This window comes from Gracilinanus agilis, chromosome 6, assembly GCF_016433145.1.
Source record: "Gracilinanus agilis isolate LMUSP501 chromosome 6, AgileGrace, whole genome shotgun sequence".
In the NCBI taxonomy this organism is placed as follows: domain Eukaryota; kingdom Metazoa; phylum Chordata; class Mammalia; order Didelphimorphia; family Didelphidae; genus Gracilinanus; species Gracilinanus agilis.
This window is the reverse complement of record NC_058135.1, coordinates 228,209,435-228,237,110: the sequence shown is the minus strand read 5'-3', so window position 1 is coordinate 228,237,110 and position 27,676 is coordinate 228,209,435. Positions and strand designations below refer to the sequence as shown.

At 40.5% G+C, this 27,676-nt stretch overlaps 1 protein-coding gene across 1 annotated transcript in view; it reads left to right on the top strand.

The window, feature by feature from the left end:
- Positions 1–21,050, top strand: part of TMEM175 (transmembrane protein 175) — a 49,639-nt gene extending 28,589 nt beyond the window's left edge. The window contains exons 8-11 of the mRNA XM_044680617.1: positions 2,166–2,330; positions 16,609–16,687; positions 18,493–18,631; positions 19,578–21,050. Of these exons, the coding sequence (XP_044536552.1) occupies positions 2,166–2,330; positions 16,609–16,687; positions 18,493–18,631; positions 19,578–20,241 (1,047 nt within the window). The 3' untranslated portion in view covers positions 20,242–21,050. The remainder of the gene's footprint in view (positions 1–2,165; positions 2,331–16,608; positions 16,688–18,492; positions 18,632–19,577) is intronic.
- Positions 21,051–27,676: the final 6,626 nt, after the last annotated feature.

Genomic DNA, 27,676 nt, shown 5'->3' with positions numbered 1-27,676 from the left:
AAAGAGAGAGAGAGAGAGAGAGAGAGAGAGAGAGAGAGAGAGAGAGAGAGAGAGAGAGAGAGAGAAAAGAGAATACTGAAAGGCAGATTAGTCTCCCAGACTTCTTTAGCTAGTAGCATATTTAGAAGCTCCGGGTTACTGATCCCGACTCACCTCTGCACAGTGATTCACAGCCCACTGCTCTCTTTCTGAGGCTGGCATGCCCTGGCATGCAGGGCTGCGCTCCTGCTGCCAGTCTGACCTCAGCTCTCATGCTAGGTAGGGTTCTAAGGTCAGACCTCAGCAACAGCAACACACCACTGCCAAGAGAATGCTCTCCCAATTGCTAGAAGCTCTCGGTCTTAAAGGCACTGTACAAAAAGCCAAAGCACACCTATGTAGCAGATGCAGTTTTGTCCTGTGCTGAGTTCGGGAGAGAAGGGGATCATTAAAAGCTCTGTATTTTTCCTCCTACTCCTCTTCATACCACCCCAGGCCCTAGGGCAAATCATGATTTGAGAAGATAACTGGGAGTAGTATGAGTGCTGACTGATAGTATTTATATAAGTACTGAAGGCAGACTTTAAATGTCAGTGCCTGGGCAAGACTCTAGTTACTCTGTCCTAGGTATGGCTCTGATCTCACACCCATCAAATTGTCTTAAACAGTTAAAAATCAATGAAATTCAGTGGCTGCTAGTAGAATCAGGAGTTGGGAAGAGGGATACAAGGAATAAGTGTACTCATTCTTTTCTGGTAGTGTTGCAGACTTATAGAATGTATACTGCTTCCCTCTTCAATAAATAGTGGAAAAATAATCATGCCCTTTCACCCAATAATTATATTGTGAAATGACCTTAGAATTTGGACCTTCATGTGAAGTTGACCCTACATTTTTTTTCTAATGCTATTGCTCAGTTTTCTAGGCAACATTATTTCTATTTGCAAGAAAGCTGAAACAACTTAAATGTCCAACAGCAGAATGGTTTAATTGTAGCACATTAATGAATGGAATACTATAGCAAAATTAAGGCTGATGGATATAAGGAATATAAAGAATAATAGGAAGACCTTTAGAATTCATGCTATGCCAAAAACAAAAAACCCAGAAGAACCAAGTATTCAATATAAATCATATAACAAGAAAAGAAAATGGCAGGGGGTGGGGCAGTTAGGTGGCTCAATGGATAGAGCACCAGGCCCAGAAAGAGAAGGTCCTGGGTTCAAATATGACCTCAGATACTTCCTAGTTGTATGACCCTGGGCAAGTCACTTAACCCCCGTTGCCTAACCCTTACAACTCTTCTGCCTTAGAACCAATACATAGTATTACTTCTAAGACGGAAGGTAATGGTTTAAAAAAAAAAAGTAAATGGGAATAGACAAAGAACCTGATAAAGGCAAACTAGCATCTAAAAATTATATTGTTTATTTATTAAACTTATATATAGCTTACCAGGCAAATTTAATTAGTTCTATTGATATGTGTAACATATTTATATTTATTTGTTTGCTCATTGTCTTCCCTGGTAGACTGAGTTTCTAGAGGTGGAGCTGTCTTTGCTTTTCTTTTTATCCCCAGAGTTTAGCTGACACATAATGGCTGATCAACGATGTTCACTATTAAGCTTATATTAAACCATTAAAAAAAAAATCATGTTTTGGTTTTGGAGTTTTTTAAGGATAACATTCCTATTTTCTTCAATACTTTAATATGTGGGCCTTCTTTCCACTGCCACAAGATTGCAACCCCTTTAGAATTTAGCACATAATTTCATGACTTGCTGTGGCCAATGCTGGAGGCCAGCATTCTGGTGATGAACCTTTCCAGACTTGGCTAGACTGACCCTTAAACAAAAGACAAAAGACATGCTTTCACTGAATACCCTGACCTAGAAGCCTTCCTAAGTAGAGGGTGACTGTGGATCAAGTACATCAAGAACCCCATCCAGGGTTTCCTCCATCCTATGAGAAGGCATTTTCCTATCAGTCACTCCAACAGTGCTGGCCACCTCTCAGAAGGTAGTATTTTTTCTTACAAGAGGCTGGCCCTTAGCCCAGCTTCATGTCCAGGGAGCCAGTTCAACCTGTCTTTCTTTTTCTCACTTTGTGTGCATCGTATGGCTTGGAGGTTGCTGTGTGTGCCAGTTACATATGCTGATAGTGATTTCTTCTCCCCTTTCACAGGCAGCGATTGTGGCCTATGGGTTCCATTACCCTTACTTACTGAATCGCCAGATCCAGCAGTCTGAGGACAAGGCCTTCTACAAGCAGCACATCTTAAATATTATACTCAGAGGACCAGCTTTGTGCTTTTTTGCTGCCATTTTCTCCTTTTTCTTTTTCCCTGTGGTAAGTTCTTCACCTTCCACTAAAGTCACCATTTGAAGGAGCCTCTGGGTTCTCAAAGGATCGTGCTAGTGGTGCACAAGCGTGGGCAGGTCCTACTGATATGGAAAAGTTTCAAATGTGGGCCTAGCAACAGACTGTATCATTTAAAGAAGAGCCTAGTTAAGCTTAAGGAGACTTATCATTAAGTTGTCTGCAAAGGGATGAATTCTTAACCCACAGAAACTCCCCAAGTTGTCTCCCAAGTCCTAACAGTGCTGCAGACTACATGGGTGAGACTGGCTACACCCCTGAAACCACAAGTCATTAAAGTCTTCATGATGCCATTCCTCTAGCCATGGTTTTTCATCAGAAGTATATGTCTCAAAATAAGAGGTGTTTAATAAGACTCAAACAAAAATGCAAAATATATAAAAAGTGTAAGCATGTCTAATGGAAAAGGTTAACCCCGTGGCAAATGAGTTGAACTTTTCAGCTGGATTTTCCTTACATCAATCATTTTACAAAATTAGATAAGATGTTACTCTTTCACAGAAATCCTGATTCAGAGAGTTGGAATTTCTCAGTAGCCATCTAGTCCTCCCTTTATCTGCCCAAGAATCCATTTTATGACATTCTTGACAAGTGGTTATCTGGACTATGAAGACCCACTTTAGAGGAAATCCACTGTTTGTCAACACAGCCTATTACATTTTGTTGTCTAATTAATTTCAGTTCCACATATATCTATTAAGCACCTACTTTGTGCAAGGACTATGCTAAATATTGAGAACACAGAGATAAAAACCCTTACCCTCAAGAAGCTTAAATTCCAGTGTTTGTACAGAAGTTTTTCCTCATGCCAAGCCTAAATCTGCCTCTTTACAATTTCCACTAATTGCTTTTATTTCTGCCTTTTGGGTATCTGATACATAAAGATTCCTGTTATATCCATCACCACCACCAGCAGTCTTATTTTCTAGGCTAAACAGACTCACTCATTCTTCTCACTGATCCTGAGATGATATGTTCTCAAGTTCTTGGATGTCATAATACTGGAAGTTGCACAGAGGCAAATTAGGACTTGATGTCAAGACAAACTTCCTAACTCTGAGTGTTATTCCAAATGGAATAGGTCACCTCTAGGAAGTAGTGAGTTCACCCTCACTCGACATCTTTAAGCAGAAACTAAAAGACCATTTAGCAGGGGAAGATGGAGGAATTGATGTTTCATGCACAAGTTGAACCATATGGCCCAATGGTCTCTCAGGCCTCCAAGGCCTGAGAATTCTATGATTCTATGATTTCTTCCTTAAACACAATGCCCAGGACTGAGCCTAGTGCTCCAGAGGTGGTCTGAACAGGGCAGAGTATGAAAGGACTGCAACTTCATCCCAGTTCTGGTGCTTCTCTCAGAACAGCCTAAGATAGCATTAGCATTTTTTTTAGCTACCAAATCACAATGTTGATGCCTATCAGTCATAATAATGAGTTAGCTTTTATAGAGCACTTTAACTTTGACAGAGAGAAAGGGCATCTCAGTGGCTCTGTAGATAGAGTGCCAGGTCTAGAGATGATAGGCCCTGGGTTCAGATCTGGCCTCAGACAGTTCCTGGCTGTGTGATCCTGGGCAGGTCATTTGATTCCCATTACCTAGCCCTTACCACTCTTCTGCCTTATAACCATTACTTAGAATTGATTCTAAAATGGAAGATAAGAGTTATTTAAATTTTAAAAATAAGTCAGAGTGCTTTACATATGTTATTTCATTTGATATTAACCTAGCAATCCAGGAAAACCCCCAGTCTTTTTCATATTAACTGTTATCTAGCTGACTCCCCTGTCTTGTGAAGCTCATTTATTGAACCTGTGTATAGAACTTGATGTATTTCCCTTTTAAATTTTATCTTATTTCATTTAGAGAAATGACATATAACATAATCAGGAGATCTGGGTTCAAATCCTATCTCAGACACTTACTGTGTAACCATTGACAGGTTACTTAATCTCTCAAAAATCTGTTTCTTCATCCATAAAATAGAAATGTTAATAATACTTATATGACCCACTTTGCAAGTATTTGCAAATATTGCTGTGTAGACATGGTTGATTATTATTCAGTCCAGTGTTCTATCATATCAAGATCTTTCTGAATCCTTATAATATTGTCAAGTATATTAGGTATCACTCTGAGCAGCCTGTGTCATCAGCAGATCTGATATTTCTATTGCTGGTGCAGTAGAGAAAACATTGAACATGCAGTCAAAGGAAGCAAGTTATAATCTCAGCTCTAACATTTATTACCTGGGTGACCTTGGGCAACTCAGTTTCCTCATATGTAAAATGAGAGGGCTGAATTAGATGAGTTGTAGTGATCTTTCTAGCTCAAGTATATGATCTTTCTTTAGACACCAGTAAACATGTTGACTAGCACAGTACTGAAGATAGATCCTTTGACCATTAAACTAGAAAACTTAGCTCCAAGTTGATATTGAGCCCTTAATGACTACTGTTTTTAAAAAAGTGAATATATATTGGATTTTCAGAGAAATTTATTATATAAATGGATCTCAGAGATAGTATGTATGGAGGAAGGATTATATGCCCAGGCCTAAGCAGGTTGTAGTTGGTGAGGGAGAAAGTACACTCTCCTCTCACAGTTGTTGTTGGTATAATCTATGCCTCTCCTCCCTGACAGGCTTGTCAGTTATTCCCTTCTAACAGTTTGCTCAGGCAGGGAACCCCTGAGAGGCTGTGTGGATGGTTAGCCTCTCTAGGTCCCAACCTGAAGTTGGATTAGTTGTTGATAAGGGCTATTAGCTATTGGATAATGGTATAATCTGACTGTGTATTGATCTCCCCTTCCCAAGGGCTTTGGTATAATAACCACTCAGGAAAAGAACTTGGTATTAAACACTGTATTGAATCTATTGATGGGATAAGGAAACAAGATAGCAGGATTGAGGATTTAGGAACCCTATTGCTAATTAATTAATCTAACGATCTAAGTTGTTGATCAAGGTCTGGAGATTGCTAGGCTTGTAGAAACTGGAAGTTCTTCACCCTCCCACTAACTCTGACCTGACTTGGCCACAGCCAAGCCAGAGATTAGGGAAGGCTATTTAATGATGTTGATTGATGAATCAGTAAACTCTCTCAGCACTGCTAACAATGATGTTGATTGATCACTAGCTCTTTCAGTAGAATAACAGGTCACAGGTTTCAGACCTATCCTTTCACCCTTCACCTCCCACCTTCCCAAGTCCCTGCTCCAATCTGAGCTCCCTTGTCTTGTCACTTGGGGGTATTTATAGGGCTGGGACCAACTGCTTTTTGCCCTTGGCTCACAGCACCTGGGGACATTCCGAGATTCTCAACTGCCAGTCCTGTCATTCAAAGTGGCATCCCAGATAATGGGATAATATCTTGTCCCAGATAATGATTTTAGCACTACTCTTTGCATCCAATTATTCAACTAGGTCCAAATCCACCTGACCATACTATTATCTAGTCCAATGATGGGCAAACTATGGCCTGCGGGGCAGATGCAGCCCCCTGAAATGTTCTTTCCCTATGTGAGACATTATTCCTAATCTGATGAATACAATGAGTAAAATACAATACAATGAAATTTCGAAAGAGTTGCCTTAGAAACAGACTGACAGATGAGCATTTCCTTTCCTGTGGCGCCTTCTTAAAAAAGTTTGCCCATCACTGATCTAGTCCATGTCTCTCTATCTCCTCCACAATATAATATGATTTTGTCAAATGATTTTCATATCTACAGCATTCTTTGTTGAAAATAATTAGGTTAGTCCAGTCTAACTTCCTGATGAAACCATGCTGGCCTTTTTTTTTTTGCCATTTAAAAAATTATTGATATCTTTTGTTTTTATGTCAAAATAACTTTCCAGTATATGCCTTCCTTCATGTGCTAGCTTTTAGTAATCATTGCTTGCCTTCTTAGTACTCACAGACCTTCCTTTGTTCCAGAATTTTGCCCCAAATCAGTCCAGCCATTGGCTTCTAGGTTTGACTCTACTCACTTTTTTGAAAATTAGAAAATTAACCCTCCTCTGGTTCTGAGGCACCTCTCCCATTCTCAGAGATTTTTAAAAGATCACCACCACAAGCTCACCCATTGGTGGGCATCTGCCAGTTCTTTCAATACCATAGGATAGTGATGGTGAAACTTTTAGAGATGGAATGCCAGTCCCTTCCCCCATCCCACCCTCCAGACCAAGTGCTGTGCCTGCCCCCCTCAGAGACCACATGCCATGGCCCTCCCCCCCACACCAAGTGCCAAGCATGCCCACCCCCCCCCATTACCCTGCACAAGAAGGGGAGGAAGTGTTCCCATTCGGCTGCTGGGCAGAAGGTCTGGTGAAGTGAGAAATGTCCTCACCAAGTGTAGAGAGGAAGAGTGGAGTGGCCTGAGTGCCCTGCTCCTCTCCAACTCTGCCATCTGTGAGCTGCCCACCTTACCCACTGTGTGCTCCCATTGGGCTGCTGGGCAGAGGGGTGGAAGATGTGAAAAAATGTTATAAGACATGGTGGAGAGGGAGAGGGGAGCAGCTCCACCCAAGTCCTTCTGCCTTTCTAGTAACAAACTCAAGCGGGGTGGGGGGGAGGGGGTGCAGCTGCATGCCTATGGAGAATGCTCTGTGTGCCATCTTTGGCACCTGTGGCATAGGTTTGCCTTCACTGCCATAGGATGTCCTTTAAAGAGGCACATTTGCATAGGGGATAGAGCAGTGGGTCTGGACATAGGAAGCCCTGAGTTGGAATCCTACCTTAGATAACTTTAGTAGGGAGCCTAGGCAAATCACTTGACCTCTCTGCTTTAGGCAATAGTACCAGCTTCACAGTTTTTGTGAGGATCAAGTGAGGTGATGTATGGTGAGTGCTTTGAAAAATACTGGTCTAGGAACTTGAACTCATCAGTGTCAGTTGAATATAGTCTTATATCTTTTCACTTCTCTTTGATTTTTACTTCTTAATAGTATTTGCTATTCTGTATCCAAAGATCATTCTTTCTAGAAAATAGGAGCAAAACAAGGGTTTAGACCCTTCTTACCATTGGCCATTATCGGAGTTCTGTCCAGCCCAAATCAGTAGTGGTCCTACCTCTTTTTTCATGCTCTTTGGCCCTAATGGAGCCTTTAAAAAAATAAAAAAAGTTCTTCCTTTTGCTGTCATCACCAACCTCAGCTCATTCTGAGCTCTAATGCTCCTGACACTATTCTTACAGGACCATCTTACCACCCTTTTGTATTCACCCTCATTTACCTGTCCTTGTTTCCATCTTCTGTGAATGTTTTTTTAAAAATCTGAATTGGTTGAAGAATTCCTCAGATAACCATTTTTCTCTTTGGACTTGTCTATTTTCCCTCCTCCTCATAATAATATCTGATTAAGCCTTCAAAATTTTATTCTCAAAATTTTCCCATACTTTTTGGATCACCTTCCCTGGAAAAATATTAGAACATTCAATGTTATCCATCCATTTTCTGGACTCTTTGAAATTTATACCTTGTAATGATAATTGTGATGTAGGGGTAATTAGCTTAGTTAGAAATGCAGTGTAGTCAGAAAGTTTAAAGAAGAGATTTGAGGTACTAGGGTGCTTTAAGAGATTTCTATGGAACCCTGATGAGGTCAGAGATAGAGAATTTTGGAGGGTGCCTTGAGGACATCAGTTGAGTAACAGTGGCTCCACTTCTTCTGGAAGAGAGACTGAGAGGATGGTTGTTCCTGACTTTCCTCTCAAATCAGCCTTGGAGAGTTTGTGGAAGATTTACATCTGAATCTGATCTAAAATTGAAGAGCTGTTTGGATCAGAGAACAGGAGAGCCTACTGAGCTGCTACTCAGAGTTCCTCTGGGCCCATCAGAGAACGGCTGCTTGGAGAAACAACTTCCAACTCAGATTATCAGAGTTGATCTTTGGCTGGAGAGAAGGAAGGATCTCTATAACATTAAGTTAATATTTTGTTTTTGGAAATAGGGTTAGTAAGATAGAATTATAATTTAGTTAGTCAGTATAGATATAAGATGGATTGCCATTTGGTAATTATCAAAGAATTACCGTGAGGGAAAGATTTCATGGAAAACTTACATAGAATTATTAGTTAATAGGGAATCCTTTATAAATACATACTTTCCTTTATTTCCTTTTACTTTCCCTTTATATAATTATTTAATCGTTACAATAAATAAGTTTTTTTGATAACTGGCCTGAAAAAGAATTTTCTACAACTGCCTGGCAGCCATATTTTTTCCAACAGTCAAATTTGAGATCCTGTTCACACCAATAACTAATAAGGGTCAATAACCCTTTACAACAACCCCCAGAACCTAGGATCTACCTATCACACTATGCCTTACTTTCTTTCCTCACGCTATGAAGTGTAAGAGGAACTCTGTGCTGGTCAAAATGGGAAATTTTCTAGTGCTTTTGTTAGTCAGACTCATAGCCCCATCCTTTGCACAAAAGCCTTTTTATGAAGATTTCTGACTTGAAATCTCAACCTATGGTGTCTTATTCCTAACAAAAATAGAGCTTCTGAATTCTGTTCTCTTCTTTGCATCAGACTGCAGGTACAGCACCTCCTTCACTGTCAGTACCTCTCACAAAATAGCACTAGGCCATGCAAATTATCCTGAGGCTCAGAGAAACCTACGGAAAAAAAAAAAAAAAAAAAAAAAAAAAAACTAGAAAAATCCAAGGAAAAGAGAGAGGCAAAACTGGCTACCATCAACCCTGCTACAATGGCCAAAGACTCATATACCTGTTAATGCTCGCCCCAGTAAATTACTTACTTTAATACTTCAGTGGAGCTATAATTCTGTCCATGCAGATATTCCTTCCATTAATGCCTGTCCATTTTGTGAGCTTCTTGTCCTTATCTCTGTATTAGTCTGCCTTTGTCTTGTGGAGGGAGAAGATCCACCTGAATTATAACAAAGCCTTCTATTTCTTTTAACATTGCATATTACACCGATGGAGCAAATGGCTGTCCATTCATTATCCTTTAATAGTCATTACATATCCAGCCCATCTTTTTTTTCTGTTCCAATATTTCTCCGATTACATCATTTTCACTGATTCTCCCATTCAGTTACTTATGTATACTGTGATGTAACCTAATTATATGCACAATGTGTCTCCATTGCCCTTTAAGTGAGCAACCCTCAACTTCATTTCTTTAAAGACGAGTCTTTCCATGACTCACAGCCATAGATTATCACTGGAAAGATATTGGTATTTAAAAAAAAAAATAAGATGGGCCTTCATTTCAGAGAGAATTTTGGTATCATTAATAGAAATCCCTAGTTTACCAAAAGCAATCCATCACATTCTCTTACTCCCATTCATTTTGGAGCCCAATTCATTGTCCATTTGAAGTGTCTGATCCACAACATATCATCTTATGGATTAGCTATATCCATCCAAATACATTAGAGCCTAGATAGTAGCAATTTTTCATCCACTTGGAATTCTTTTGAATGATTTTGGATTTTATGTAAGTGACTCTACAGTGTTCTAGGACTTAATGCAGTCAGCACAATGCCATCCACAAATTGGAACATCTGGGAGACCTCATCACCCTTAAGAAATCCTTCTTCTGTTTGGACTCTCTGCTGGACAGCTTCCATGACAGAGGCAGATCTATTTGGTGAGCATGCATCTCCATGATATTAATAATAAGGGTGAGGTTTTTTCTGTTATGTTTTTCAAGTAATTTTGTATGATTTTGACATATGCATGGGAAACACCTTGATGGAAGGCCTTTAAAAGATGATATATTTTGTCTCATCGAATAAAATCAACTGTAAAATATCTTATAAAAGCCTTTTTGCATACCTTCATCAATAATGTGCAAAATGTATGTTTGATTTCATTCATACAAATTTTGAAGAGATGGGGAAAATAGGAACATCAGTCAGTAGTTTTAAAAAAAATTTTAGTTGACTTTATAGTAAAAATTATTTTTTTCCACAACCTTGAATTCCTCTCTTCTTTCCCTTCTCTTGAGAATCAATTTATCATCATCCTTAAAAAATGATGTTACATCCTGCACAAAGAAATGGTCTTCCAATAGTCATCTTACTCTTCCCATTTTCTCCAATACTCTTTTGTTTTCTTGTTTTCAATACTCTTTCAGCTTCCACATGAGGTACAACCAGGTTGGTTATATCAAAGGCAAAGGTAGCTACACTGTCCTACATGATGAAAAAAATACTTTGAAATCTTCACAGATATTTTCCATTTTTCATGTGCGATGTCACCATTCTGGTGTTACTCTTTAATGTCCTCTGAATGACTTTGGATCTCTCTCCAAGCTTTTTAAAAATGTGTTTTCAACTACTAGTTAGTTTTATGTGGTAATACTGCTCATAATCTTCTACCATCCTCTCTCGTTTAACAAACTATTATAACCATTAGCTATCATGTCTCTTTTTAGCAATATGAAATATTTCAGTGCTAAGTATTTCTAGGCTTTTTTTGTTATTAAAATATATTTATATCATTTAAACTTTTAAAGGAAGTGATCAAAACTCTTTTCACTGATTTATCACTTATCATTATCACTCATTTATTTAAATCCATTTGGAATTTTAATTGTAGGGCACATCATTTTCTTCTTTTTATACTTCTAGTTTTGTATTAATTTTGATCTTTATTTTAACAAATCAATCGTATACAAACAGTGAAATTGGGAATGATTCTCACATCTGAAACAAGTCATTTTCTGTTAAAATATTAAAAAATCCAGTTATTCTTTATTGCTTAATGCCCACTGTAAAAAGAAAATGCCTCTCAATTCTTTTTGACAAAAGTATTCATGACACAGAAGTGTGAGGTTTCTGTGTTGTCTATGAATCTTGAGCCTCTTCTCTTTCTTGCTCCCAAACTTGATTTACCCAACATATTTTTTACTTTCCTTTGCCCACCTCTTCATTGAAGTCATCAAGTATCAAAGAATATATTAATTTAATTTGAAATATTACATTGAGTTCTTCATAGAATTTCTTTTTTTTTTTAGACCTTACTTTCTGTCTTAGAATCATGCTAAGTATTGGTTCTAAGGCAGAAGAGTAGTAAGGGCTAGGCAATTGGGATTAAGTGACTTGCCCAGAGTCACATAGCTAGGAAATGTGTGAGGCCAGATTTGAATCCTCTCCTCTTCAGGCCTGGCTCTCTATCCACTGAGCTACCTAACGCTCTCTATAGAATTTCTCTACCTTTTCATCTTCTGAAACAGATGTTGGCATCTCTGATGATATTTTTGTGGGTGCTTTTCATAAGCACAACACAAGATACAATACAAATATCAAATATCTCCATGGATGATGTTTCCTGCCTCCTCCAGACACATGATTAAATCCTTTCTGACTAATCCTTTATTCGTGTGTCCAAAGATAAACTGTAAGCCTTCACCCTTTGATCTGCAACTTTTTTTTGTGGACTGATTTCATGATAGCAAGAATCAAAGTTAATACAATTCAGTTCCTCTAGTAGTATGTTCCCTCACAGGTCACCAGAAAAGGACTTCACAAGGTCATTGTCTACAGAGGTATGATTCTTAGCACATTGTGCTTTCTTTTCTAGCTGCCATCTTTGCAGAAGCTATAGAGGCTCACACAGGATATTTTTCTTTGTTTTATGGACCACCACAGCAACCATTTCCACAGGCCAGCCTGTTGAGGATGAGCCTTTCTGAAGCTCTACAGCTAGGCTGCTCCTTAGAAAACTTGGTAGAAGCTCTTCTAGAATATATACTCTATAGTGTGGCCTTTGAGAAACCAGGGCCACCTCCATACATCACAGTGAGAAGTAGGAGAATCAGACTTTTTGAAAGCTTCCAGATACACCAGGTGCCAGGGCACAGTCTGTGGGAATACTTCATGCCTGCAAGTTCGTCTTCTGTACATCACCCATGGTATTAGAGATAGCAGAGTTATGTGCAGATTATACTAAATACAATGGTCATAGACAGGTATATGTTATATGATATTACTCTTCAGCCCTCCAATAATCAAAGTCATATTGGCTATTATTATTTATTTTTTTACATTTTTAGTTCTAGATACTTTCCCTCTCTCCCACCCTTCCCTCCCCATTGAAAAAGCAAGAAATATATCAATTATGCATTGAGGTCATGTAAAACATATTTCTATATAATGGCTATTAATTTTCAAACATAGAATGTGGACAACTTTGTGCCTAATGGGCCCTAACCTACATTGGCACTCATATGAATTTATCATAACTCAGTCATGACTAGTGCAGAAAATTTAGGCCCCAAAATATCAAAGATCCCAAATGAACCCCCAAAACATAGACCACGTATTATTTGGGGACCCACTCAGACAGACCTGATAGGACCTTGAGGGCTTTCCCCAAAACATCCAGTATGATTTGCATTTGCCCCGTCCAGAAAGATAATCTGAATTCAGCATTTTTCTAGCAATCCCTAGGAATAAATGCAATATCTTGTAATTGAATTTAAAAAATCATCTACTTAAGTATAAGATGATAGAGTGACTAGATCATCTATCTGGAAAGATTTGGGGGCTTTTAGGAGTGTGACAGAGCAGCCAAAAATACTAATGCAATATTGGGTAGCATCTTAAGAGAAGCGATGATGTCCAGAGCTAGGAAGGCAATAACCATGCTTTCTGTCCTGGTCAAACTACATTTGGAGTGTTATATTCAATTCTGGGCACAACATTTTAGAAAAAAACATGGATGACGTACAGAATGTAGATAAAAAAAACATTCATTACGGGCTTACCATGTGCCAGAGACTGCTCTGTGTTAGGGGAGACAAAGACCCACAGACAGCACACAACTTACATTTTATCAAGCTCAACAAATGTGTGTACGCATGTACACACATTTTACAAGTAAAATTGAGGGGGTTAAAGGTTTTGTGGAGGAGGTAGCATTTGAATTGAACTTTGAAGGAAAGTAGAGATTCTAAGAGAATCACTAGTTTATTAGGCAGGTGAATGGCACAGCCAGACCTCAACTTTAGAAATATCATTTTGGCAGGCATGTGGAATATAGATAGGGTAAGAGAAAAAAGACTTGAGACAGGAAGCCAAAAGAGGCTCAGTGGACTGAAAACCAGGCTAGAGAAGAAAGGTCCTGGGGTCAGATCTGGCCTCAGACACTTCCTATCTGTGTGACCCTGGGCAAGTCTCAACCCCCATTGCCTAGCCCTTACAGCTCTTCTGCCTTGGAACCAATACACAGTATTGACTAAGCTGGAAGGTAAAGGTTTAGAAAAAAAAAAAGTGTTGCAGTATTCAGGCAAAAAAATGATGAAGGTATGAATGAGAGAGTGGTCATATGAGGCCTTAACAATACAAGGCTATCTAGGAGAGAGATGATGTAGACATTCTGTCAAAAGAAAGGCAGTTTGGATAAGAGCACTCTTAACAACTGAGGATCAGATGGAGAAATTGTGGATGGTTAGCCTGGAGAAGATCAAACTTGGGGGAGCAGCTGGCTTTAAATATGTGAAGGGCTGTCATTATATGAGAAAGTGATTAGAATTATTCTGCTTAGGAAAAGACCCAGGTGGGACCAGGATTACCCCAAGGCCTCCTGCTCTTGCCTTGGGCATGCAGCCTTGGGCATGGTTTCCCAGAGAAGTCCCCAGCCTTGTCTGGGATCTCCATAAGTGGGATCTAAACTCAAGGATGCTCCCAGGGGCGGGGGCTTCCCCCTCATGCTTTCAACTTCTAATCCCTGGCTCAGGGGTTGCAGCTTGGCCTCAGGACTCAGGGCCCTCCCTCTGTTCCCCTGGGAACTCTGAGAATTGGGACCCATTTCCTCTTCCCCAGGATCACCTTGGGAACATCCAACAGCTAAGGCCAAAAGGGCTCTCCTCGGTTTGTGGGCAGGCCCTCGAGCTGACTGACTGACAGACTGACCAGCTAACTGGGCACATGGGCACGTACATGTATGTGTACACATCATGTGTGTGCCTACACAGGTATGGGTATGTGCATGCATGTGTGATATAGTAAACTGTTTGATGTCAGAAAAAAAAACCCAAAAAAACAATTATTCTGCTTAGTCCTAGAGGACAGAATTGGGATCATTTGGATAGAAGTTACAAAGAGGCAATTTGAGGCTTGGTATAAAGAAAAACTCTAACATTTAGAGCTATCCAAACATAGAATGAACTTCCCCAGGAGTTTGAGGGTTAATCCTCAGGAGAAGTCTTCAGTCAAGTGCTAAATAACCTCTTGTTGAATGTGTTATAGAGAGAATTATTTCAAGTATGATTTGAACTAGATAGCCTTTGAGGTCCCTTTTAGCTCTAAAATTTTATCATCCATATATCTAACCCTATTCTCTTTCCTGAACTCTATTTCTGCCTTACAAGCTGCCTTCTGGATATCTCTCCCTACAGGCATTTCAGACTTCAAAACTAAATTCCTTATCTTTCCCTCATACCCTTTTCCAAACTTAAGTATTTCAGTTGAGAGCACAGTATCTTTCCATTTACAACAGATTTATGACCTGAGCCTTTTTTTACTTTTATTTTTCCTTCAACCAGACATTTACCAAATCTTGTTCATTCAGTTTTCTTTCTACATTTCCACATCAGTGTGGCCAGACTGGTCTTCTAGCAGTCCCCTAAACATTCTATCACTCATCTCTTTGCCTTTGCAACAAACAGACTTTCCCCATGCCTGGAATGCCCTACTTCCTCATTTCCACCTCCTTTAGTCTCTAGCTCCCTTCAAGCCACAATTTCTATGCAAAGCATTTCTTAATTCCCATAATTAATTCAGCAGTTACCAATAACCTCTCTCAACTAGTAGAATTAAAAATTCTTTGAGGGCAGCAACTGTTTAATTTGTGTCATTGCATCCTACTTGTTGGTGTCTTGCATAATAGACAACAGCAAATGTTTATTGAATAGAATCATAATTTGTCAGAATTTGAAGAAAAGACCTTAGAGACCAACCTTCTTTTGACCCAGGACAAAACTGAGGCCTAGAAAGGGAAAATGTCTTACCCAGTGTCACTTAGTAAGTTAGTGGCAAAGCCAGTTATTGAGACTAGAATTTATCAAGGACTAGACCTCAATAAGATCTTCCTTCTCTTTTTAAGACAAGCAAAAATACTTTTTCCAGGGACATGTTTTAAGAGTTCTCCAAGATATTCCATTAGAAATATTTCCATCTCAAAATATTGGGTTTTGTTTGAATTAGATTAAAAATATGCAAGTAGGGGGCAGCTAGGTAGTTCAGCAGATAGAAAGCCAAGCCTAGAGACAGGAGGTCTTGGATTCAAATGTTGCCTCACACACTTCCTAGCTGTGTGGCCCTGGTCAAGTCACTTAACACCCATTGCTTAGCCCTTACCATTCTTGCCTTAGAACCAATACACAGTAGTGATTCTAAGACAAAAGGTAAGGGCTTTAAATGTGTGTGTGTGTGTGTGTGTGTGTGTGTGTGTGTGTGTGTGTGTGTGTGTGTGTGTAATGCNGTGTGTGTGTGTGTGTGTGTGTGTGTGTGTGTGTGTGTGTGTGTGTGAGAGGGAGAGAGACAAACACACAAACAAGCACACACCTACAAGTGCTTATCTTTTTTTTATTCAGTGAGATCAAAATCCAGGTCTCCTGACACTAGTATTCTTTTCACTATTCAATGATGCCTTACCCAGCAATAAGAAAAGGAGCTGGACACCCCAGCCTCAGGCCTCCACAGCTCTTCATCATAACATAGAGGGACACTTTTCTCCAAAAACAATTTAAATAAAAATAACACAGTGAAGCAAAAAGAACTCTGAGGTTAAAGATCAGAAAGTCTGATTTCTAATTCCAACTCTACCAATGACTAGTTACATGGTTAATAATTTCCCTCTAGTCCTCTGTTTCTACATCAATTTTGAAAAAGGACTTGGGCCTGTTGGTCCTTCTCCAAGGTCTCCTCCACTCCTGACACTCCATGGTTCTAGGAAATCCCATACAGTGAAAAACTCGGAGGGTCTCCTCAAGCTTGGTCCTCTTTTCACCCATCAGAGCAACTGAGGAATGGATCTGAGATGCATGATTGCTGTAGAATCTGTACTTGGCTAGATCCTACCCAAACAGTCCCTAGACAAATGTGTTTGTACTTCACAGTGACTGATTCATTGAGTGCTTTAAATAATGTCTGTATTTGGATAGCAGTGGGGTTGTGTAACATGGTTGAATTAAGGCACAAATACTATGTTAAGACATTATCAGAAGTGAAAACACAAAGCTAATGTTTTTTATTTACTCCTCCAGTCTTATCTTCTTCTTGGCCTTGTCATCTTCCTCCCCTACATCAATAAGTTCATCGGGTGGTGCAGAGACAAACTTGTTGGTAGGTATCGTGGCTCAGGGTGAGACACTGGGGGCGATGACAGCAGGGAATCCTTGCCTCTGCATGTTCTTTACAGCCAAGCCCTTCTTTCTGACTGAGGCAAGGTGCTCCTGTGGAAATAATGGTGACGATACTAATAATAAAAAATCATTGATGTTTAAAAAGCATTGAACAGTTTACAAAGTGCTTTCTGCAAGTTATTTCATTGGGCCATTTGAGCAGGACTGGCAAAGATTTTACAGATCAGGAGACTGATTCAGACTGTAGTGGAGGTAGGATTCTTACTACATGCACTCCGTTGCTCTTACTCCTCTACCTCAATTGCCCCATTTCTAAGTTTGCATCTTACTTTGCCATTCCGAGTGCTTGCCGTCCTTCATCTCATTTGATCCTACTGCAGCTTTGTGTGCAAGGATTCAAAGCCCAGGTGTTCTGGCCCGCCCAGAGCGCCGTGTCCTAGTGCGTACTGTTGGACACATGTGTGCTGAGCTCTGGGTCAGCTCCCGACTGCCCGTGGGACCAGCTCCTCTGTGCCTCGCTTGCCTGCTCTTTAAGTAAGAACTCACATGATGTAAGGAAGCCCTTTACCCATCAGATCTCCGAAATGCTCCTCATTCCTCCTGCTCTCTGTAGCCATTTGACAACAGATGGGGCGTGCACTGAGGTCTTCTGAAAGTGCTGAGCATTCTGAGGCACACGATTCACCAAAGAGGTTGGATTGTTATGGATTCTGACATGATAAAGACTTCCTGGCCACTTGGCATGGAGCTGGGGGTTGTTAAATTGCCACTAAAGGAACGCTGTACCTGTTTAACAAACACTGCTCGGTGTCCCAAGAGGAAACCAGCATCCCCAAGGCCTCACCTGAGAGCCTGCAGGCTTTCTCCCCAGGCCAGGACTGTACCAATCCTGAGATGTATCCTGAGCAGACACAGCAATGGGAGAAGGACACTCTTTGACATCACTTTTATGAAAAGATGCTTATTAATAAGTGCCTACTGAGGCTAGCCAGGGATATGCTAGAGCCAGTTCAAAATGGCCTTAGGAAAGCCTATAATTAAATTTTTAGGGTGAGCCTATACTTGTATACCATAAAAATCATACTGCAAATCAGGAGGTGATATATTGCTCTGTTGATATTCTAGTTTTAATGTGATAGAGAAAATGTTGATAATGCAGATTAAAATTAAAATGCCAAGCATATATTCTCATCCCATCCCCCCCAAGAGCTGATTGTTCAACTTTTACCAGCACATCACTACATATAGCCATATGCTCACTTAATGGTTACCACATACCCAACGTTTTTACTCCTCAACTCTCAATAATTCTAAACCAATGGAGGATACCCATCAATTTTTAAAAAGACGGTATAGCAAAAAACAAAACAAAACAAAACAAAAAAAAAACCAGACAAAGATAAGCCTTGTTTCAAATCCTAGCCCCAATAGTGCTACTATCAGCTAATAAATTAATCTTTAGGAGTCTCAATTTCTTCACTTATAAAATAGGCTTGATATTTTACTGCATACCCCAGAGGTTTGTGATGAGAAGAGCTTGTTGTCAGCCTTAAAATATCATATTAAAGCGAGTTATTTTTGTGCATGAGTCAAGAGTAACCTAAGCCCCAGGATTTATTGCACATCTGGACACTGGAAAGCTTAAAGGCAAGAAACCCATTTCAGGCAGGGTGAGATGGAAAAGAGACTGTTTTGCTGCGAGGTTGTACACTGGGCTGGGGCTTATGGCCCCACTCAGCTTGGACTTATGCCCGTGACTTAGCCCCCTGCTTTGTGCACTGACAGGTACCAAACCAGAAGAGCAGCCTCAGAGCTTAGAGTTTTTTACTTTTAACATCCATGAACCCCTGAGTAAGGAGCGAGTGGAAGCCTTCAGCGACGGTGTCTATGCCATTGTTGCGACCCTCCTCATCCTGGACATTTGGTAAGGCTTTCTCCTGCCTGACAGCTCTTAAGCTTCTGTAAATACTGAGTGAGGTTTCTATTTTGGTAGCTGGGACATATGTAAAGATAACAGGGGGGCCTTGGTTACCCTGATTACATTAAAGCATTGAAATTTGCCCTATTCTTTAGTTATACTTGAGCACAGTATATTGTCAAAGATCTTGGTATCCAAATAGAAAAAGCAAAACTGGTAAGACATACACATTGTTGTGAAACCCAGACAGACTGCATAGATCAGTAATTACTGATGGCCTATCATTAAACCTCAGCTAAACAAACATCACTAATGAATCTGTTCATCTTTAGATTCTTGATACACCCTTGGGAAGGCCAGAATTGTTGCATGAAAGCAGACTCACAGAATCTCAAAGCAGCAGGAACTTCAGAGGTCATCTAGTCCAGCCCTCTGCACAGCTTGGGAATCTTTGCCCTCTAGTCTTTTGGACACAGTAGGCATTTTCCTAAGAGAAACAATTAAATATGGCAGTTTTCTGGCTTGAAAAAGGAGGCTTTGAAACAGAGAGCTTGCAGTCAGTCAAATGGGCCCCAAGTCTCTGGCAAGCACAGAGAAGGATATTTGGTGTAAAATCTCATTCTGGGTCCCTAATACAGAAGCCAGTTTCAAATTCAGTGTAATCACAGGATTCTGACCATGGACAGTAGAAAGAGGGTCACGGGTGGCCCTCAAAGAACCAAACTACCCAGTGACAGCAGGGCTGAGGGGAAACTTAAATGCAGACAGGATGACAGGCTAGTGATGTTAGTGATCAGAATAAAGGAGAGGAAAGAGACTAAATCATCTGGGGCCTGTCAACCCTGTCAACCTTAAGAATATACTTAGGAGGCCTTTGGATCCTGCCACTCCTCAGGCCAATTTTATGAGGCTCTTTATAGAAAATGACCATTTTATTTTTAAATGTCAACAGTGAGGACAATGTTCCTGATGCCAAAGAAGTTCGAGAAAAGTTTCATGGCAACCTTATTGAAGCGCTGAGAGAATACGGACCAAACTTCCTGGCCTACTTTGGCTCCTTTGTGACCATTGGGCTCCTCTGGTTCGTCCACCATTCCCTCTTCCTTCATGTGAGAAAAACAACCCAGTTCATGGGCCTGCTGAACACCTTTTCCTTGGCCTTCATTGGTGGGCTCCCACTTGCCTATCAGCAAACCACCGAGTTTGCCCAGCAGTCTCACAGTGAAATCGAGAGCATCCGCGTCAGCTGTGTCATCACATTTTTTGCTGGCATCTTCCAGTTTGCTATCTGGAGCACAGCCTTACTAAATGAGCAGGAGACCCTGCACCCATTTGCCAGGTATGGGGGGAAGGAACATGCTTTCATGTTTGCCAAACTCGCCCTCTACCCCTGTGTCAGCCTTGTGGCCTTCTCTTCCACCTGCTTCCTGAGTGAATTTAGTACAACCATCTTCCACCTCATGCAGATCGTCGTCCCTTTTGCTTTCCTCCTGCTGCGTATTCTTGTCCGAATTACGCTGGCCATCTTAAGGTCAGTGACCACTCTGGCCAGACCAGAGGAGACCCTGTTAGAAGATGAGGAAACAAGATTATGTACAGCAGAAATACTGTCCTAACTCGGACCTCCACTGAAGGCTAGCCACATAAGGCTCTTCTGGGAGCTTTGGTCTCCATAGTATCTGTGCTCAAAAGTCAATCATTTGTTACTTGTCCATTCTTTGTGGTCATGTTTCTATGGGTGGTGGCCCCAAAGCCATGCTGTTGCTCTTTGGGAGATCCAGAGAATGGCAATTGTGGGGAAAATCAAAAGTTTTCCTTAGTGACTAGAAGCTAGTGATTCTCCCAGCAGAATGAAGTGGAATGGTGGGCATGGTGTTCCCCTTAGGCTCCCCTTCTGGAGGGAGTGGCAGGAGGTTACATGGACCACCTGTTTTTAGCTCAACTCCCTTCTAGGTGAAGTACAGCTTTAGACCCACCTGAATTCTCTTCACCTTCAAGCAGCATGTTGAGTGCCTCCCCCCAGTACTTCCCAAAATAGGCAGAGGTCCCCCACAGCCTATGTCCTGTTCTGATATAGTAACCCGTCCAGCAGTATCACTGTCATTGTGAAGTTTGCAGGCCCTGAAAACTGAGGTCTGAACATTCCAAAGACTCTACATTCAACAGCTGAGAAAGAAATGTCCTTACACGTAGCAGATTCACATTGGTGTGTAGGCTGTCTTTCTTCCCCATATGTCATATGCCACCAAGAAGTCTCTGAAATGAAAACCCTTAGCTGTGGTTTGATAATCCTTAGATTTTTTAAAGTCCTTTTGAAGAAGACAGTGTGTAATTTCATATCGTAATTCACTATCTTAAAAGTTCTCTTTGCTGCTTGTGTCATATCAGACTTTGTTGGTGAATAAAACTAAGTTTAATGATAACATATTCTTGAGCTTTTAGTCTTTCTTGATACCAGGATAGCAACTTAGAACTTGACCAACTCTAACTTTTTCAACATTACCTTTGCATAACCTGAAATAGCTCATTCCCAGCATTCTCAGACATTTTTAATTGCTGTTTGTACTTTGCTCATATAAAATTCAGAGTTAGTGGAGCTGTGTGAGTGGTAAGAGCAAGCATGCTGCAGTGTAGGGAAAGGCCATGGAGGATAGACCATGGCAAGGCAGGAAATGTTGCCCATTGGCAGCAAAAGCCAGTGCAGTGGGGGTATTAATGGACAATAGGGAGTAGTTCAGTGAAGAGCTCAGGAGACCTCACTGGGATGACCTAGAACTCAATAAGAATCAGAGGGAGTTCATGAGCCCTCAGCATTCCTGGCCAATCGTTAACTTGCCCTGCTGCCCTCTAGTAGAGGAACAGTGGTCCCACTTCAGCAAGTTGCTCCCTACCCATAATGTCTCTGCTCCCTGGAACTTCCTCTAGGGCTGCCTTGGCAGGCGTATTTTTTTAAAGGTCACCATGAGTGTAGTCAGTCTTCAACCAAGCAGTGTTGAGAGAGAGGGAGAGAGAGAAAGAGATCATAATAAACACTTAATATGTGCCAGGTTCTGCCAATCATCAGGAATATAAATATAAGCAAAAAGACAATCTGACTTTAAATAGCTTATGTTCTAATGAGGAAAAACAACACCAAAAAGGGTAGCTGACCATGAGAGTGAGTGAGAATACCCTCATGGGAGCAAGATGAGCTAGTCCGGGCAGCCATGAGTGGAGACTGGTTTAAAGTGAGCATGGCGACTCCTTTCTCAGATGGAAGTTCCAGTAGAGGCATTACTAGTATGATAAGGCAAACTGGACAGAGGTGGAGGAGTCATCCAGGTTGTGAAGAGCTAGGTAGGCTTGATTTGAACACACACACACACACACACACACACACACACACACACACACACACAATTTAATCAGACTTTTTTTATAGCAGTGGTTAGGGAGTAGACACGTTTATCTCATTAGCAGATTAATACTTTACCTCTTATCTGCCCCTTATTTTCTGTGATTTCCCCAACTGAGGAAGAAAGGCATTGTTTGAATGACATAGTTACCTTCATATCTAGTGCTCTGATATTCTTTGCAACCAAACACCAGACTGCTGAACAGGAAGGCGTAGAAAAGTAGACTTCTTGGAGAATACATTCAAGAGAGAGTCCTGAGAAAAAGGAAAAGACATTCATGGTGGACCACTGCAGCACTGATATATACTGTCTTCTCTTTCCCTCCTTCAACATTATAAAGCTCACTGAGCACTAGTCAGCCCCGCTTCTCTCTGTTTTTAGGCATCATCTCCTTGAGTGGAACCCACCTAAAAGTAGCTCCTTCTTATTCTAGGCATTAAAGTAGATAGAGCACTGGGCCTGAAATCAGAAATCCTTAGTTCAAACCTGGCCTTAGTCACTAGCTGTGTGACCTTCACCAGTCACTTGATCTCTTCCATCTGCCTCAGTTCATCAATCATAAAATGGAGATAATAGTGCCTGTCTCCTAAGGTTTTGAGAATAGACTGAGACAAATGTAATATGCTTAGCACAGTGTCCTGCACTTAGTAGGAGGTTAATAAATACTTATTTCCTTCCCTTTCACCACCATTCCCATAGCCTTATTTTCCTATACTAATAGGACTCTGCTTCCTTTCCCACAAAGGGGAAAGCTGAAAGAAGGGAAATGAGCCTTTTTGCCCTCTAGGAAGGAAACCTAAACAGGCAGGAGGCGATCTCATTTCTAAAACCACATACTTCACATACTCCACCATATAAAACTGTAGTTCTGACCAACTAAAAACCTTGATGACAGATCTCAGGGCTCCTGTAGGAAAGTCTGTCCCTGACATGTAGCACATGGCTTCATGTATGACTCACAAGGAGATAATAATAAGAGACATCTCTAACCTCTTCTCTGCTTCTCAGCCCCCATTTCCAAGGGAGTCTTTTAATTTGTGCCAATAGAAGAAGCAGGGTTTTAGGACCAGAGGCCACCGCTCTGCTCTCCTCAGAGGGAGGAGTACCAGGCTAGAATTAAATCTATCTGCTCTGTCAAATATTAGCCTAAGGGATGCAGTTTTCATGTTCAAAGACAAACTTCTGGTCACTATTCATTAATAGGGAAAGGAGGACCACAAGCTTTACAAAGAAGGCTTGACTCCCTTCATACCAGTTTCATAATGAGAAAATATAGCAAATAGGAAAAAAAATTATCCAAGTTGATAGCAAAACAGAAATCAGAGAGTATACATAGGAGAATATATACTACACAATACAGAAGGAGCTCTCCCATTCTGAAGGAGGTGTCTTAGCTCAACCAAGAGGGAGCATCTCAAATCTCACCTAAGAGGAAAATTCCCCCAAGGTCTCTAGTGTAGCAAACTGGGGAAGGAAGCCTTATGGAGACTGCCAGCATCTCTCATGTTGGCTTCTCACCAGAGTCCTTTTCTCCATGGCCTGAAGATGGAATGTGGCATCATGCGTCTTCTCTCTCAGAGTTGGAAGCCAGAAGAACCCAGAGACTATAGAGCCCAGAGATTGAAGGGCCCAAAGAGAGAGGAGACAATCTCTCTCCTCTCTTCTCTCTACTTTTCACATGTCACCTTTCATGAATGGAGGATGTTGGCTGCAGATTTCATACAGATCTTGGTAGCTTTCCCCAATGTCTTCAATTGGGGCTCCAGATGCTACAATGAAGTTTGAGGCCAGAGCTAGCATTGATAGAAGTACATTGGCCTGAACCCTGGTCCAGGAATTGTACTGCTTGTAACAACAAGACCAGGTGACTGCCAGTATAGAAGAGAGAAAAGGGCAGAGTCATTGAAGAATTACAAATGGTACCTTTCAGAGCATCAGGAGATTATGTTACTCCCACAGCAAACAGTGTAGGGAACAGTTTAATGGGGTAAAAATCCCAAGAATTTTACTTGAGTAGTTTGGGATCATGGGAATTATGCTACTATATCATAGATCAGGCAGTTTCTTTGTGAAGACAGCCAGCATGTGATGAATGTGAAAGTGTGAAACCCAAGGTGCTAAGTGAAGCCCGAGATGGCCACTAAATCTAGAGAGAACATCAGGAGTGTTGCCTTTGGTACACACGATGTTAGGGCTAGGGCTTTTTACTCCTGAAGTTGTAATAAGGGTTTCATATCCCCAACACTATGCTTGGTTTCAGTGTGAGAGAAAGGAAATATATTAGCCCATACCCCCTTCTCCCTGATCCACAGCAGCTTCAACTCATAAACCATACAAATCATCTTGAATCAAATAATGAATCTTTTGACTGAATCATGCTAACAATGCACAACTGACAGATAAATCCATGCAATAAAATCTTACTTAGGGCAGAGCCAAGATGGTGGAGAAGGTACAGGGACCCATCTGACTTCTACCAAATTATCCTCCAAAAAGCAATGATATAACACATCAAAATGAATTCTGGAGCATCATAAAACACACACACACACACACACACACACACACACAAACAAACAAACAAACAAACATGGTGAAGTAATTTTTCAACCCAAAACAACTTAGAAGGCCAGGATGAAGGATCTAGGTGCCCAGGGCAGAGGTGGAGCACAGCACCTTGGGTGTAACTGAAGCAGCAGCCAAGGCTTCTGGAACTCTCAGCCACAGATGGTTGGGGGGGGGGGGCAGACAACTACTCAGAAGGAGATTATAGGGGTCTTTATGCTGGCTCTGGGTGCAAGACTTTTGTCACACTGCCCATACACAGAACCAGGTTGCAATCACGCAAAAAAAAAAAATGCTATAAATCACTATTAGTTAGAGAAATGCAAATTAAAACAACTCTGAGGTACCACCCCATATTTATCAGATTGGATACTATGACAGAAAAAGGAAATGACAAAATTTAGAGGGGGATATGGAAAAGCTGGGACACATACATTGTTGGAGGAGTTGTAAACTGATTCAATCATTCAGGAGAGCAATTTGAACCTATGCTCTAAAACAGTACATACCCTTTGACCCAGCAATACCATTACTAGTTTTGTATTCCAAAGAGAAAGGATTTATGTGTACAAAAATATTTAAACAGTTCTTTTTAGGGGGGCAAAGGTTTGGAAAATGAGCAGATACTCACCAGTTGGGGAATGGCTAAGTAAGTTATGGTATATGATTGTAATGGAACATTCTTGTGACAAGCAGGAGGAGCTCAGAAAAACCTGGAAAGACTTACACAAACTGAAGGAGGTGAAATAAGCAGAACCAGGAGAACCTTGTATAGTAACAGGAATTCTTTGCAGTGAACATCTTTGAGTAACAGCTATTCTCAGTACAATGACCCAAAATTATTCCAAAGGACTTATGATAAAAAAAAATTGCCATCTTCTTCCAGAGGAAAAGCACTGAATCCAGACCAAAGCAAACTCGTTTAACTTTCTCAGGTTTTTCTCTTTTTGAGTTTCCTTTCACAAATGGATTAATATGGATTGTACATTTAAAATCTATATGAGAATGCTTACCATCTCAAGGGGATTCAGGGGTTTGTGGGGGAGAGAAAGAGGAAGAAAATTCAAGACTATATTCTTTGGAAAATGTTGGAAACTTTTTACATGTAATGAGAGAAAAGAATAAAATAAAAAAATTTTTAATTTAATCTTTCTTAACTCTTTATAAAACAACATCCCTGAGGGCAGGTGGGTGGCTCAATGGATTAAGAGTCAGGCCTGGAGACAGAAGTTCCTAGGTTCAAATCTGACCTCAGATACTTCCTAGCTGTATGACCCTGGGCAAGTCACTTAACCCCCACTGCCCAGCTCTTACCACTGTTCTGTCTTGGAACCAATACATAGTATTGATTCTAAGATAGAAGGTAAGGGTTAAAAAATGATAATGATAATGATAATGATGATGATGATAATAATAATAAACACTATCCCCTCTTCCCCTCAGACTTCTCCATAAAAGTAATAAATTGCCAGAAGAGAGAAAATTCGTGTTCCAAAGACAACCATTACTTAATCATTACTTTCTGAATAGTTCTGTGCCTCAAGAAAGACTTCTATCTTGAGCTTCTCCTGAAATAACTCCAGGAAGCTCCTTGCCTCTTCAGTTATCACTGAGAGAGAGTCTGCTTTTGTGGAAATTCGTGAGAGCCAGCTCTACCCCTTCAGTTACTTCATTCCACTTCTATCTGCACAAATATAGTTCCAGTCAAAAATTCCATTGCCATCCATCCTCTCAATTACTGACATTCCCCCTTGATGATTTCATCCTAAAGCTATACATTGCCTCAGTCACTGACATTCCACCTTCATGCTTCATGGCTCCATCTCAAAGCCACCTCTCTGCGGCTGATCCCTAAAGTTCTTCCTCCATAGCTTCACTCCATCCCATAGTTGCCCACAGCTCCACTTCATACCTCAGGAGTCTTTGTTTCTTCAGTTAAATGGGGGGGTTTTTGTTTGTTTTTAATCCAGACTTCCCAGGCTACTAGTATTAATGCTCCTTGAAAAATAGTTCTTTCAGGGGCTACCCATAACTAGAGATTTATTCATCACATTCTTCAATCTGTATTTCTTTATTTTTAACCCATGCTTTTTGTGGTTACACTACATTCATTTCCAAATATGTCCTTCCCTGCATTCCTATTCAGCAAGCCATGCGTTGTAACAAAGATGTCAAAAAAGAAAAAGGAAAAAATATCAACTATGGTTGACAGCATATGCAATAGTCTATACACATTGCCCCCCACTTTCACAAAAAATGGTGGAAAGCATGTTTTTCAACTTTTCTACAAGCTCAAGACTGATCATCATATGTCTTTTGGTTTCATGTTAATGTTCTTCCCATTTGTTTTGTTGTATTCATATATTTTTATGGTTCTGCTTACTTCACATGAATTAATAGGTCTTCATGATTCTCTGAATTTATATTCTTCATATTTCATGGCAGAGTAACATTCCATTGCATTTATTTCGTACTTTATTTTGTTCAGTCATTCTTCTTACCATGTTTCTAGTTCTTTGTTACCACAAAAAGAACTTGTCTGAATATTTTGGTATACAAGGAACTTTTCTTTCATCTTTTTACCTCCTTGAGATATATGTCAAGCACTGGACCTCTCTGGGTCTTAACTTGTCTCACCACTCCACTAAAGTAACACCCAAAAGGATCTCTCAGGAAATTGCTATGAGATACTTCCTTACTCCTTTCCACAGAATGTTTTCAGCCTTAACTCCTATCTGGATTAGAGTGAGTAATTTCCTTTTACCTCTTCCTGCCTTCCCACACTGTCCTAATCTCCAGTTGCACATTTCCAATGCAGTTCTTTGTCCTGTCAATTGCTACGCCATTCTGCTATACAAATATTCTTCTGTAAGCATTAATACACCTCAAGGATGACCAAACAGTGAGCCTTCTGCTGATATTCCCGCTATTCCAACAAAACCCTTGATTATTTCACATATACTTTGATAAGTCAGAGGGTTCCTGAGTGTCTCTGTTGATCTGTTGAGATTTGCATTTTTCCAAAGCCCACCCACAACTTCCACCAAAATAAATTCAAAAAATAAATGATGTTGGTTTCATATCCAACCTA